Source organism: Dendropsophus ebraccatus, chromosome 10, assembly GCF_027789765.1.
Source record: "Dendropsophus ebraccatus isolate aDenEbr1 chromosome 10, aDenEbr1.pat, whole genome shotgun sequence".
NCBI lineage: Eukaryota > Metazoa > Chordata > Amphibia > Anura > Hylidae > Dendropsophus > Dendropsophus ebraccatus.
The window spans coordinates 91,922,058-91,937,936 of NC_091463.1; the positions used below are offsets into that span (position 1 = coordinate 91,922,058).

Genomic DNA, 15,879 nt, shown 5'->3' on the forward strand with positions numbered 1-15,879 from the left:
TTGGCACCAGTAATCATTCCCCTTCGGAGCAGTATCAGGTCTGATGTATCACGTCCGTAGAACAAACAGAGTTTAAAGGGGTAGTTCACCCAAAATTTTTTTCTTTCAAATCAACTGCTGCCATGAAGTGCCAGAGATTTGTAATTTACTTCTATTAAAAAATCTCAACCCTTCCAGTACTTATCAGCTGCTGTATTCCCAACAGGAAGTTGCATTATTTCCAGTCTGGACAGCAGGAGAGGTTTTCTATGGGGATTTGCTCCTGTTTTGGACAGTTCCTGACAAGGACAGAGGAGGCAACAGAGAGCACTGTGTCAGACAGGAAAGAAAACACCACTTCCTGCTGGACACACAGCAGCTGATAAGTACTGGAAGACTTGAGATTTTTTAATAGAAGTGAATTACAAATCTCTGGCACTTTATGGTACCAGTTGATTTGAAAGAAAAACATTTTTGGTGGACTACCCCTTTAAGAACAGTACCGGTATCAATATAGACTATCAATATCGGTAGCAATATAGACTAAGTGACCAAGGGGCGCTACCCCCGATGGAAAATGAGGCAGGATGCATTGTACTTGGAGTTCCAGTTGTTTCATCTACCCCCCTGTAGTCAGGGCCATCAGATCAGGCACCATCTATTGTTTTGTCCCCTTTTAGCTTGTGAAGACCAGATTGAGGTCTTCTGGAGACCACTGTCCCAGTCTGACCTGTTTGTCCTGTAAGATATCACATTAGAAAAAAAAAATCCATTTTAAAGTGGTTATCCAGAATTTGAAAAAGCACAGCAAAAAGAGTGCCACCCCTGTCCTCAGGTTGTATGTGGTATTACAATTCAGCTTCATTTACTTTAAAGGGAACTGAGCTGCCAAACCCACACCCAAGAGGGAAACTGTTCCTGGAAGAAAACAGCCATGTTTTTTCTAGTCCTGGATAGCCCCTTTAAGCATAAAACAATTTTCTATTTCTTCCCATCTTAACATTAATGTATGATTGATGATGAAGTAAATGATCTCCAGCAGTAACCCATATCCCTGTTCAGACGTATAGAAATTAATATTGCATAAATTATATGTATATATAGCATCCTGAGCAGTCTCATACCGGACTACAACTTTTTCATCAATCTCATAGAATTATAATGGATCTCTGGCCCATCACTTCAGACCTGCAGCACTTCCTGCAATGACGGAAATCTGCATTCAACTTCTACAAGTCTCTTTCCAATGGTCTCAAGTTATTCCAGGCCTGGTGACCCCCTCCCCCACCCCATCCCCTGTTTCTCCAGTAGAATGATGATCCCGGTCCTAAGTCTCCAGCTGGTAAACAAAGTGTTAAAATTCTCATGTTTCATCCCAGATCTGGAAGATAAGGGGAAAGCAGATAATAAGGGACATGCTGTTCAGGGCTGGCCTCTTCTCCCCCCATATGATGACCTGACCCCTTAGACATTCCATGTGTTTCTGTGCTCAGTAGGGGGTTCCCCATCTCAGCCAGCAGGACGTCCTGTATTATAAAACTGCATGGACTGTTCCACACAAGCTCTCCACGGGGGGAGGAGACAGAAACTAATGATGATACAGCTACCATCACACAGTCATAATGGATCTGATAACCGTTCGCTCTCCCTGACTATACTTAGAGATTTATAAAGATGAGAATTATTACAATATTCTTCCAACAGGCAGAGATGGATCTGATGAGAGGTCACATGACCCTATGAAATGTATGGATGCAACAGAGCTGGCAAGAAACAGATATCACTGCAGGAATACTGATGGTGACTGCACATTATTAACAGAATCCTGAATGCAGCTTTGGATGTGACTAGAGTATAAAGGCATATAAAAAATAAAACTGTGACCTATCATGATACCCAACACTGCACCTGGAAGACAACCAATATCTACAGCCCATTGTGAGGGGCGGCACTCACCTCACAATGTGTCCCTCATTCTCCCTCCCTGGCTCAGTCTTTCTTGAAGCTTCTTAAGCATCTGATCTCGGCTCTCAGCATCTTGCAGAAGTTTCTAGAACACAAGAAAAAAAAAATTAAATGGATTTTGTATATCATGTTATTATTTGTAAGATCTGTGCTTGCTGTCAGTAAATGGAGACCAAGCCAGAGACTGTAAATCTGTATGACGTCTAATACTTCTCACAGCTGAAGCTTTGTTCTAGTTCTATTCCGTCTAGACAATGCTCTGTGAGCTCAAGTGTTTGTACTCTAGACTGATACACTGTCACCAAATCAGGATAGTAGAAGGGTTTGTGTTGCTTATACACTGAACTTATCTAGACTCTGTAAACATGCACTGACCCTGGGGTGTATATAAGGAAAGGGAACTACATAGTAACCCAGACTATGGAGATGCATTTGTTACAGATCACCAATGCAATTATGTGTTGCCCCAATAAAAAAAAGCTGCAGTACTGACTATGACCACCAGGTGAGGAAAACCCTCTAGATCACGGGTCCTCAACAGGCGGACCGCGGAGGCCATCTGTTCAGACCCCTGCTGCAGCTCAGTATATCTGTATACTGAGCTGTGCTGCTTCCCTCTGCACAGTAACTATGGGCGCTGGTAACGAGCACTTACAGTTACCGTGCAGCAGCAGCACTGACAGAGAGGGAGCAATCATCTCCCTCCCCGCCAGTCACTCTTGTGGCCGCAGCAGTCACAAGAGGCCGCTCTCTGTCTCTGGTGCTGGCGCTCGGGTGACGTCACTGGAGTATCGGCGCCAGGACAAGGGGAGAGCGGCCTCTTGTGACTACTGCAGTGCGGCCACAAGAGGGGACGTGAAGAGGAGGTGCCTGGACCCACGTGAGTATAACTTTTTTTTTTTTTTTTTTTTAATGTTATATGCCATATGGGAGGGGGAGCACACAGGGGGCTATATACTACTGGGGAGCACAAAATGGGGGTCTATATACTATTGGGGGAGTGCACAGGGGGACTATATACTACTGCAGGAGCCACAGGGGTCTATATACTACTGGGGGAACATACAGTGGTCTTAAAACTATTGGGGGAGCGCACAGGGGGACTATATACTACTGGGAGAGCGCATAGGGGTCTTTATATTACTGGGGGAGCGCAACACATTTACTAATGGAGGTTCAGCTCGGACCTTAACATGACAATAGACCCCGGTAAGTGGACCTTCACTAAAAGTTGTTGAGCACCCCTGCTCTAGATCAGCGCTTCTCACACTGTGAGGCTCAGTTTACAGTCTGGTGAGGCGTGCAAAACATTTCAGCAGTTTATAATATGAGCGGTGCAGATGGGTCAGATGGAGCAGCATCTATTGATGCAGTGTTTTGTTGAGCAACTACAGGTGGAGCAGTATTTATTTCTGCACTATTTGGGCTGATTTGCCGCTGCTCTGGGATGTTATGTGTACTACATGGTGGCATCTGGTACTACTCTAAGTGACTTCTATACACATGCAAAGCTGAGCGTGTTCTGAATGAGAAGAGGGTAATAAGCCAATACCTTGGTGGCCTGGTCCCGCTCCCTGGCAGAGTCCTGCAGCTGCAGCAGTTTGGCAGTGGCTTGTTGCTGGCTGGTGTTATGTTTCCGTCTCTCCTCTTGCAGCTCGCCTTCCTTCGCCCTCAGCGTCTCGCGCAGCATCTTCTGCTCCTCAGCGCCATCCTGCAGGCGTTTCTTACAATGTCGCAGCTGTTCCTAAAGATGGAGGACAATGTTGCGGTGGAACATATGATGTAATGATTTACTGCAGGGCTTGTGCTTATACCCAGCAGCCAATCTGAACAAACAGAGCTGCAGTGTAAAGCATGGAGGACAGAAAAGCAGCACTTTAGGAAGTAGATTTCAATAGGATCAAAGCTCAGCCCTAATGTATTAAGTGTCTAGTCAGTTAACTTATTATTTCCTAACCCAAGGAATTGTGGGTAATTTCTTGAAATCAGTTTACCCCACCAAGATGCCCTCCATGTAACCAATGCATTTGAATGCTAAACTATATACCGTGTGGTATATTGCATTCTGGTCTCATCCAGAGGGGAGCGGGGCCTCCTGTTACCTAGCCATTCTGGGCCTGAGATCCGAGCATCATGGAGTTTATAATACACTCACTGAACCGGCACAAATCCTATTAGAAACCATTCACACGTGAAACACATTCACAGTTTCCCAGCTGTACTGCGACAACATGGAGAGAAGAACCATGGGAGGGGGGGGCGGTATTACAGCACAGAGTCACTTCACTATAGAACTCAAAGACCGAACAGTACCCAACAGTACCCAATGTATATACATAGTCCTACTTATCGATAGGGGGCAGTATTATAGTAATTATATTCTTGTATATAAGGGGCAGTATTATAGTAGCTATATTCTTGTATATAGGAGCAGTATTATAGTAGTTATATTCTTGTATATAGGAGCAGTATTATAGTAGTTATAGTCTTGTATATAAGGGGCAGTATTATAGTAGCTATATTCTTGTATATAGGAGCAGTATTATAGTAGTTATATTCCTGTATATAGAAGCGGTATTATAGTAGTTATAGTCTTGTATATAGGAGCAGTTTTATAGTAGTTATATTCTTGTATATAGCAGCAGTATTATAGTAGTTATATTCTTGTATATAGAAGCGGTATTATAGTAGTTATATTCCTGTATATAAGAGCAGTATTATAGTAGTTATGAACACGAACTGGAGAGAATGGAACGGCTGCACATCCCATCTATGGCTGATACTAATGCCGCTAGGCCTATATTAAAAATCAACACCAGAGTGTCTGTATATGAATTAATCAAGCCTTATTGCCCCGTGTACCACCGCGCAGGTCCTCCGGTCCACACGGGTCCCTACGCCAACTCCACACCGTGTCGGTCAGCGACCGCCAACCCCGCAAAGCGTGCACGTGCTGGGAAGGGAGGCCATGGAACGGCCCTGCAACCCCAATGTCACAGGACCAGACCCAAAAAGCCCCACCAAAACCCAGCCAGCACCACCGGCGGGGAAGGCTGCCCCCAAACGACACAAGTATGGATATGGTATTACACTTACCATTGCTGCTCTCACAGAATGGGGAAGACATAGGGTCCAGACATGTGAGCACAGGCATATCCTGCTAATTATAGTAGTTATATTCTTGTATATAGGAGCATAATTATAGTAGTTATATTCCTGTATATAGAAGCAGTATTATAGTAGTTATATTCTTGTATATAGAAGCGGTATTATAGTAGTTATAGTCTTGTATATAGGGGGCAGTATTATAGTAGTTATATTCCTGTATATAGAAGCGGTATTATAGTAGTTATAGTCTTGTATATAGGAGCAGTTTTATAGTAGTTATATTCTTGTATATAGGAGCAGTATTATAGTAGTTATATTCCTGTATATAGCAGCAGTATTATAGTAGTTATATTCTTGTATATAGAAGCGGTATTATAGTAGTTATAGTCTTGTATATAGGGGGCAGTATTATAGTAGTTATATTCCTGTATATAGAAGCGGTATTATAGTAGTTATAGTCTTGTATATAGGGGGCAGTATTATAGTAGTTATATTCCTGTATATAGCAGCAGTATTATAGTAGTTATAGTCTTGTATATAGAGGGCAGTATTATAGTTATATTCCTGTATATAGAAGCGGTATTATAGTAGTTATAGTCTTGTATATAGGAGCAGTATTATAGTAGTTATATTCCTGTATATAGCAGCAGTATTATAGTAGTTATAGGCTTGTATATAGAGGTCAGTATTATAGTAGTTATATTCCTGTATATAGCAGCAGTATTATAGTAGTTATAGGCTTGTATATAGAGGTCAGTATTATAGTAGTTATGCTCATTCCTCCCCACTCACCTGGAGTAGTGTCTGACTCTCATTTAGAGCGTTCAATAGATCCTGGATGTCTCGCTGGTGCTGGACGCTCAGGCGCTGATTGTCCGCGTGGGCCTGGGATAGCAGTCGACCTTTCTCTTGTAGCTGGGATACTAGAGGATTAGGGGCAGATATTCCAGGAATTGAGGCAGTGAAGTTATCCAGTCCTTGGGATAAGAGAGAGTCTGCAAGGGCCTAAAGTAGGAGATAGAGACACCTATAATATTTGATGATATCATGGAGCGAGGTACAGATAATATTACATTATATAGAGGTATAAGGCTCAGTATACCACTCACACTCACCTCAATATCCTGGTTGCTGCTGCTCAGGGCTCCTTGTACGGCTGCTATCATGGCGTCCTTCTCCCGCAGGGCAGCCAGGCGCAGAGCATCCTGAGAGGCGGCAGAGCGATTGGCAGAGTCCAGAGCTATCTCCAGCCTTTGGATGGTAAAGTCTTTCTCTCCCAGGTAGTCACGTAGAACCTTGATGATGATGATGAAGAAGAAGAAGATGATGATGAAGAAGAAGAATAAAACAGAATTACACGTTCTGCATGCAAACTGTGTAAAAAGTGTCTAGTCATGAAGACTTCTTTATTACCAGGCAGAGTTGCCACTTAGAATGCTGGAACTCCTGCAAAAGGTAGCCATAGTGGTTGTCAACCAATATGTATTTGGTGCAGTGGAAGAAACCCATAGAAACAAAGGGGAAAATGGTACAAATGATTGCTTAACCTGATTCCCCAAAATCCCAGAGCTACAAGGCAGGACTGCCCACCCCCACAGAGCCATAGGACCGCCCCCGAGGAAGCACTCACCGTTATGGTGTCCTGATTATCACGCAGAACCTTGGACAGTTGTGTGATGTCCTCCTCCCGCGCTCTTAACTCCTCCTGCAGTCGCTTGACTTCTGCTTCTCTCTGGCGTTTTAGTAAAGCCAACTCTTCCCCTTCTCTCTGCTCAGACAAGTCATAGTATTAGTACATAAGACATTGCCCTAGGCCAGTATACTCCTGCTAATGAATATATGGATCTACTGATCAGCCAACAATCATTGGACCAACTTTGATACCCTCTATAACACTGATGGGGAGCCTGCAGCTCTTGCAGAACTACAATACCAACCATACCATACTCTATAGCCCAAGCCAAAGTTTTGGCTGTCCACGCATGATGGGAATTGTAGTGTAGTTTCCCATTTTCCACATCAACCAGAATGGACTCTGTATGGACAGGGAGTAAGATGGGATTACATAATACTCTGGAGTATAATACTGGCGATAAGTCCGGGATACAGCAGGGTGCTCTTGCCCATTTTCTTTTGTCAGCAATATATTGTAATGTGTAACAGAATCACTAGAAATCACCTTAATCTGTTCTTCTCGCGCCTTCAACTTCTCAACAAAATCTGTGATAAGTTCCCCTGATGGGTCACAGGCTACAGGAAGAGTCATGAGCAGCGCCAGAGAGTCCTGAGAATGAGAGAACAAGTCCCAGTGAGCCAAGAGCAGCATTCCCTCCACCCGCCCTTGACTTGCCCCACTAGACCACGACTACCCGAGAATGGTTGGGGGGGGGGGGGGGGGTAATGAGCCTTAATATGTTGTAAAGTTTTATACTGTGAAATAATAATAATATAACTGTGCCTTAAAATGTCCCCATTCATTAACACTGTAGAACCTTCTAGAAGGGAGGCGGAGCTTAGTGCAGTCCAGGGAGGAAGGAACGGGGTTAAGAGCAAAGCAATGTAGAGTGAGCAGAAGAGTTGGTCTCTGAAGACAGACTGTGGTGAGGAAGTTAGGGAGGACCTCACACTTCACTAGGCCTCTGAGGCCTTTGACCTGGCAGCTGACCTGCTGAGTCCTTTGTAAGACCTGCACCCCGCAGTTGGGAATTGCACTGAATGACATTAAAGTGGAATTCCATGTTAAGGTTCTGCCTGCACCTTAAAAACCCCTGCCAAAAGACATTCACACAGGGAGTACTCTGGGGAACCACTATCATATTCAAGTGCAACTCATCATCACTGAGAAATTTGGTGGGAAGACCTTAGCGATCTTGACCAGTTAGTGACTTCCAAGGGCTACTACCTCCATTATCCCACTGCACCTCTGCACCACATGCTTCCCTGGGGTTGCTGCACCCAGATTACCTACCTGCAAGAATTCTTCCTTGAACTTGAGTCTCTTGATCAAATCTCGTATTAGTTCTTGTTGTTCTGTCGCTAGGTCCTAGAAAAGAAAAAACATCTCAAGTAAAACCAAAGCTGAAAAAGGCGGTAGGTATATAAAATAGTCCCAGACTTAAAGGGGAGGTGTCTGTCATTTAGCAGTTCGATTTCAATGAGCCAGGCTGGGTTATAAATACAAGGAATAGACACATAGCGTAGTAAAAAGGCAAAGATCATCTTATGAGAAAAGGGGGCAACGCTAAGGGCGGGCAAGTGTCTCATAGTGCTGTATGCACCAACTTATGCCATCCTTTCTACATACTTCATGTGAAAATCCTTGACTTTGCACAAATTAGGAGGGTTATAGAGCAAGAGAAATACAGTAACTTTTTGCTTAGCAGGTTGGACCAGGCGGGCATTCAAGACTGGGCATGCAGGACCGAACCATAGGGAACTTCCACTGGAGATAGTCGTGGGGTCATAAATAGAGATGATCGAACAGCACTGATGTTCAGGTTCGTACGAACTGGAACCACCGGTATTTGAATCCCGCAGTCTTCCCGTTCCGTGGGGAAGGTGGAGACAGCCCGAGTCCCGCCTGGAAAACAGGAATACAGCCTGGGCCATAGGTTGTACTCCTGTTTTTCAGGCGGAACTCGGGCTGTCTCCAACTTCCCCACAGAACAGGAAGACTGTGGGAGTAAAATACAGATTGTTGGAGTTCATACGAACCTGAACATCAGCGCTGTTCCATCATCTCTAGTCATAAATGCCCTCCTCCATAGAACAAAAACTCAATTTCCAAGTTCACACCCAGTCTACTAAAAATGTCTTCTCCTTCTCACAAAGTCCAATGAGAGACAACCATCCAAGTTTCTACTCCAGAGATGAGCAAACTTACAGTAAGTTTGGGTTTGTGCAAACCCAAACGGCAGTTGAATCCCACTACCTGGAGAAGATGAATGAAGGCCTAGATCTGGAGACCTCTATCCATAATCTCACATATCCCGAATGTGGGATCTCCACCATGATATTCCAGTACTCACCACACAACTCAGCCACCAACCCCACCCTGAACCATTACCTGATGCCCTGACAAGGTCCCACCCCTCTGTGCAGACATCAGCTTGGTCTCCAGCCATTTTAGGGTCTCCTGGATACGGAGGGAACGAGAAGCTTGAGTCTTGCAGATCTGGAAGACAGACGACACAATATTATGGAATGACAATTTAACAAATTTTCTAGGAGGAACAAAACATGACTTCTTCACTCCAAAAACTCCACCACATTGGTTCCTAGGTTGGTTCTGGTCTTAGAGTTCACCTCAAAGAAAGTGAGTGGGGCTAAGCTTTTTTAGTTAAATCAGTCAGGTTTTTCTTTTTTTACTCTTCAACAACATCTTTAAATCCAACTAAATGTCAAGCAAACTAAACATGAAGACTTCAAAATTGTATTTTAACTGCTTAAAGGCACCCGTGACACCAACCATGTGGTCTAATCTATAGGCAGCATGTTATAGAGGAGAAAGATCTGAGCAGATTGATATATAGCCTTGTGTGTGTGTGTGGGGGGGGGGGGGGGCTCTGAATAACTAGTAATTTATTCATTTAAAGTTCTGCTTATTCTGGGCCTTTGAGTCCAGTGGGTAGTCTTAATAAGTGAACAACAGGTATCTTTGAATTTACATGTAGACGGGAAGGCTGACTGGACTTTGGGTCCAATGTGCAGGCCTATCCACGACTGAAAGCCTTCCTTGAATTGGTGTGTATTCAAAGATACCTGTCAGTTACTGATTCGGACCACCCACTGGACTCTTAAACCCAGAATAATCAGAGGTTTAACTAGAAAAAAAAAAAAAAAAAAAGTTTGTCTCATAAAATTATATATAATGCTGTTCATCTCACTCTGCGCTAAAACAAGGCATCTGCAGCTTGGACTTGACCTTTAAGGTGATGGTAACCCTTAAAACGAACTGAACATAGTGTTCTTTGATAGGGGGCACTTCTCACAAGGTATGGTATAGTCTACTCAGCATAATTGGGCGATAATCTGTAGCGATTCACAGAGTAGAGACTCAAGAACATGCCTCGGTTTTGTTGCAAAACCTTTTTGAGATGTCCTCTAGTCTAGATGGTGGACATGTCTTCTCCAATAGGTGGTCTTTTGGAAGGCTCCACGACATACAACTATGTACGATTCCTCAAAATAGATCATGTCTCATATTTTACGCGTCATACGGGCAATAAAAAGGCTCATTCCATCCACAGCAAACAACCGAAAAATGTAGTAAACTTCTATCGACGTTTGGTTCCTCTACACATTTCCTAGCATTCTTCTCGACCTGATTCACCGTGCAGGTGTCATGCCTCGTTGTGGGTATTATGTAAGTGAAATTCCTGTTGCATCTATATATATGTACGATGCAGGTGGAACCGCTCTTAAATGCCTCATGCCTCGGCCTTTACACCAGGTTACAAACGTATAGTTACCTCCACTAGTCAAATGCCACCTTCAACATAACAATTAAAAGGATATTCACACATAACCTGGGCATGCAGCCATTACACCCATGTAATTCTGCAGATTATAATGTGCCATGCGCGGGTGGAGTCATAGTTGGCATTGTGATGAAGGAGACCTGATGAGCAGGTTGTCTTAAGTAATATTTGTTATCGTCTTGGCACACCTTAGGCATCTGTGTTATGTTGTAAAGAGCAGCCATAGATGGGCAGATGTTTTGAAGAACATAGTTGGCAAGACATCTACCCATCCTTGGACCACCAGCAAGATCTCACCCATGGCACATGCATCACTTTTTGTATGTTCATATTCAAACCTATACAAGTACCATCATATATCTCAGACCATCAACATTATCTCACCCTTGGTACGTGGGGCTCCATGTATAACTTTTCTATAAGGACACATAGGTACGGTCATATTCCAAAATATATAATAGTACAACTATAGTAGCAACATACCTCAGGACCGACTCCCATGTACGCATCCATGTCTACCACTGGTTCTTCCACCCTTGTCCTCTCGTCATCCTCTTCTATAGATTGGTCCAGATTTTCTGCCCCCGACCTTCGTTGACTCCTCACAGGTATCTTGCTCTTTTTTGGTGTTTTCACTGGACTGTATTTAATTTCCTTCAAGCTTTTCAACATTTCTCCCACCACATGTTTAGGTAAAGGAGATGATGGATAAGGAGAAGAGACCATGGGAGACTTTGATTCCCAAAACACTCCTCCTTCACCTTCTTCACCAGTCAATGATAGGGAATCCAATGAGGTGGCCGATAAGGACAAGAGGGAGCCCTTACTGCTGGTACCATCTCCATCAAAACTCCCCAGAGATCTGCTTCTTATAAGAAACGTGCCATCATCCGATCCTCCACTGTGCCTCTTTCTTCGAGGGACGGTGCATACGGACTCGTAGTTGGCATCTGAAACTCTCCACGAGGAACATGAATGACATTTCTCACCTTTGACGCAACGTGAGCAGCCCTTGTGGTGGTCATTCCACCAGCTCTCCTGATGCCACCGTGAGCGGTCTTGGTCTAGAAGTTGTTGGTAGGGTTTTGATGGACTTCCAGAAGACAAAGAACCTAAAGAACCACGGAAGGACCCTGGGCGGTCAGGAATAGAAAGAGTTGAGCATGAGTTTTGGTATCCTGGAGAAAGGGAATTATTTCGAGACTTATTGTAGCCTGGAGAACGGAGATCATTGTAAGAACCCCGAAAGGAACTACGTTCTGGGAGATGTTTATGGTACTCCGGTAGAGGAAGGGCCCAGGCCTTGGCGTAAAGAGTACGTAGGGTAAACGACAGCTTTTCTTTCTCCGTTACAAGGCGGGTGGACCTCTGCTCATGCAACTCATGCATACGAGACAACACCTGGTCATAGCGGTGGTAGACATTGAGTGAGTGGCAGCACTTTCCACAGAGAAACTCTGCATCCTCCGGCCTTCCCTTTCCTTTGCCAGTCCTGGGTGGTGATCCAGGTGGATTTCGAAGGACAGGAGTCCCGACTGCTTCAGTGAATAAGGCAGGGAGCGATCCAGAGCCACCGAAAAGCCACTTTCTGCGTGATCCACGGAGCTGAGAGGAACAGAGGCGGCAAAGCTCAGACATATCTGGAAGAGGAAGCAGAGGAAAAAATTATTCAGGACAACAAATATTTTTTGGAAAGGAAAAAAAAATTTAAAAAGTTTTTAAAAACTATTTTTTTTTTTTTTAGCACCGACTTATTCCCTGCATAACATGTTAGCAGCTCCTGGCAGGTCCACGGTGTGAATAGGATCTTTTATACACAAGTCTGTCCACGTTTACACAGCACTGACTCATCTGTCACAACTCTCTGCAGGACGGGAATGCGAGGAGGCCGGCATGGGATTACCGGCTTGTTCCACTGACACTTTCCTTAAAGCTATGTCCCTTCTCCACCCTGAGGGAATAACATGGTGCGGTGACCCCCAGGAGATTCAATCACCTCTTCTCTACTACAAGACCCCCCCCTCCCCTGTTATTCCTCTACAGCTGCTCTGATCAGTCCACAGACACCCCACCACCGTCCCCACCCACCTTCGCTGTCAATGGCACTGACAGCCCCTCTGAGTCTTCTTCTTCCACGTGCAGAACTAATCAAGGGTCGTTCTGGAACTTCTATACCCCCATGGTAGCCTGGTAGCCTGCACTCACTCTTCACCGACCCTCCTCTGCCAGCTCACCTCTTCTTCCAGGAAACTCCCAAGAGGGCGGAGTGGAGGTGTGCCCCAGGTCACTACCTGAGCCGCTTTAACCCTTCCAAGGTAGACTGACTCAAAAAAATATATATATATTTTTTTTTTAGTTTTTTCCCCCCAAAGTTTGCTACAATATATCAACTCACCTATAGGAAACATATTAACGACCTAGCCATGGAAAATATTTACTTAAAGGGTTAAAGGGCAGCAAGATTATACTGTAAATAGCTCCTCTAATCTGTAGGGGGTGGAAATGGCTGCAGTGACAGCGTACGGCCATGCTGATTTCATTAGTGATCGTGCACTACAAGTCCCAGCATGTCACGTAGAGGGAGGATAGACGCAGAGATGATACTCTGCATTACTTATAATTACTCCAGGACTAGGACCTGGCGCCCTTCGAGGTATGCAGTCTGGAGAGGAAAGGGTTAACAGGGTATGCAAATGAGGAATTAGGGATGAATGGCTGCTTTCACTGTGTGCAGGTCATGGGACTGTTAACACTATCATGTCCAGAGGGTATAGGACTCTCTGTCTGTAGCTGGGGGTCTGAGACCCTATCACTTTACAGCTGTTGCAAAACTACAACTCCCATCATGCCTGGACAGTCTTCATTGTAAAACAGTGTTTCCCAACCTTTGTCTCTCCTCCTGTTGCAAAACTACAACTCCCAGCATGCCCTTACAGCCTTCGGCTATCAGGTCATGCTGGAAGTTGTAGTTTTCTGCAACAGTTTGGTAAACACTGGTCTATGAGCTACAGTCTCTGCAAGGGTTAACAACATATGAAGTCACTTTAACTTGGTACAGTCTTCATCCCTCTCCCATGTGAGCATTGGTTTGTTCTGTTTACAGTAATTTATCTTGGGTGGGACCTACCTACCGCTACAGGTGGGAAGCCTAAGGCCACGCCCACTTTTAAAAAGACAGTACAACACAAAAAAAATCTTATAATCATCGGTCATTGTCATCATTTACGCCTCATCTTGTTGTGCAGTTTTTGTAGTGTCTACCCCCCCCCCCCAAGAGTGTGTAGAAGTTTAATCTGCTTTTTATTACTTTTTTTTTCCACCTGCATTTATCTTTGTCTTGTAATTATTTGATCATGTAAGTAATTTTATTATTCTATTGTAGAAGGGGAAAAACACTATAAAAAATGAGCATGTGCCATAAAAAAAGAACATCTTTATGACAAACAGCTTCACTCGAGTCTCAATAGGCTGCAATACCAGTCACGGCCTGTGAGAAATAGTGGCGCTATTTTTTAAAAATATACATATATATATATATATATATATATATATATATATATATATATACACCCACACGTATAAATTAAAACCCTGAATCCAGTGCGTTGACGTGTTAATTGTCCTCAGGCAGAGATCGGTCATCACATTCCAGACACACCTTACTTTTATAGCGTATGAAGGGATGTAACAGCCCATATGTTCTTATACACCTATAAAGGCTAAATGGTGTGTGTGAACATGTGCTTGGTGTAACATCCTGGTGACAATCCACCATGGTGCGCTCAGCGACTGCTTATATAACACTCTGTCACGGCCGGGTCACTATGCAGTTTATATAACACCCAATCATGGTCTGGCCAGCAATAGTTTATATAACACCCTGTGATGGTGCGGTCACTATGCGGTCTATATAACACTCTGTGATGGTGCGGTCACTATGGAGTTTATATAACACTCTGTGATGGTGCGGTCACTATGGAGTTTATATAACACTCTGTGATGGTGCGGTCACTATGCAGTCTATATAACACTCTGTGATGGTGCGGTCACTATGCGGTCTATATAACACTCTGTGATGGTGCGGTCACTATGCGGTCTATATAACACTCTGTGACGGTGCGGTCACTATGCGGTCTATATAACACTCTGTGATGGTGCGGTCACTATGCGGTCTATATAACACTCTGTGATGGTGCGGTCACTATGTGGTCTATATAACACTCTGTGACGGTGCGGTCACTATGCGGTCTATATAACACTCTGTGATGGTGCGGTCACTATGCGGTCTATATAACACTCTGTGATGGTCCGGTCACTATGCGGTCTATATAACACTCTGTGATGGTCCGGTCACTATGCAGTTTATATAACACTCTGTGATGGTGCGGTCACTATGCAGTCTATATAACACCCTGTGATGGTGCGGTCACTATGCAGTCTATATAACACCCTGTGATGGTGCGGTCACTATGCAGTCTATATAACACTCTGTGATGGTCCAGTCACTATGCGGTCTATATAACACTCTGTGATGGTGTGGTCACTATGCGGTCTATATAACACTCTGTGATGGTCCAGTCACTATGCGGTCTATATAACACCCTGTGATGGTGCGGTCACTATGCGGTCTATATAACACTCTGTGATGGTGCGGTCACTATGCGGTCTATATAACACTCTGTGATGGTGCGGTCACTATGCGGTCTATATAACACTCTGTGATGGTGCGGTCACTATGCGGTCTATATAACACTCTGTGATGGTGCGGTCACTATGCCGTCTATATAACACCCTGTGATGGTGCGGTCACTATGCAGTTTATATAACACCCAATCATGGTCTGGCCAGCAATAGTTTATATAACACTCTGTGATGGTGCGGTCACTATGGAGTTTATATAACACTCTGTGATGGTGTGGTCACTATGGAGTTTATATAACACTCTGTGATGGTGTGGTCACTATGGAGTTTATATAACACTCTGTGATGGTGCGGTCACTATGCGGTCTATATAACACTCTGTGACGGTGCGGTCACTATGCGGTCTATATAACACTCTGTGATGGTGCGGTCACTATGCAGTCTATATAACACTCTGTGATGGTCCGGTCACTATGCGGTCTATATAACACTCTGTGATGGTCCGGTCACTATGCAGTTTATATAACACTCTGTGATGGTGCGGTCACTATGCAGTCTATATAACACCCTGTGATGGTGCGGTCACTATGCAGTCTATATAACACCCTGTGATGGTGCGGTCACTATGCAGTCTATATAACACTCTGTGATGGTCCAGTCACTATGCGGTCTATATAACACTCTGTGATGGTGTGGTCACTATGCG

General features: G+C 44.2%; 1 protein-coding gene across 1 annotated transcript; it reads right to left on the reverse strand.

The window, feature by feature from the left end:
• Positions 1 to 412: 412 nt before the first annotated feature.
• Positions 413 to 12,770, reverse strand: LOC138766632 (uncharacterized). The gene is made up of 11 exons (XM_069944225.1): positions 12,621 to 12,770; positions 11,016 to 12,172; positions 9,119 to 9,226; positions 8,021 to 8,095; positions 7,232 to 7,336; positions 6,683 to 6,820; positions 6,168 to 6,347; positions 5,845 to 6,057; positions 3,497 to 3,688; positions 1,936 to 2,029; positions 413 to 1,360 (listed from the first exon to the last, which is right to left on the reverse strand). The coding sequence occupies exons 2-10, from the start codon at positions 12,168 to 12,170 to the stop codon at positions 1,937 to 1,939; spliced, it is 2,259 nt and encodes a 752-aa protein (XP_069800326.1). The 5' UTR covers positions 12,171 to 12,172; positions 12,621 to 12,770; the 3' UTR covers positions 413 to 1,360; position 1,936.
• Positions 12,771 to 15,879: the final 3,109 nt, after the last annotated feature.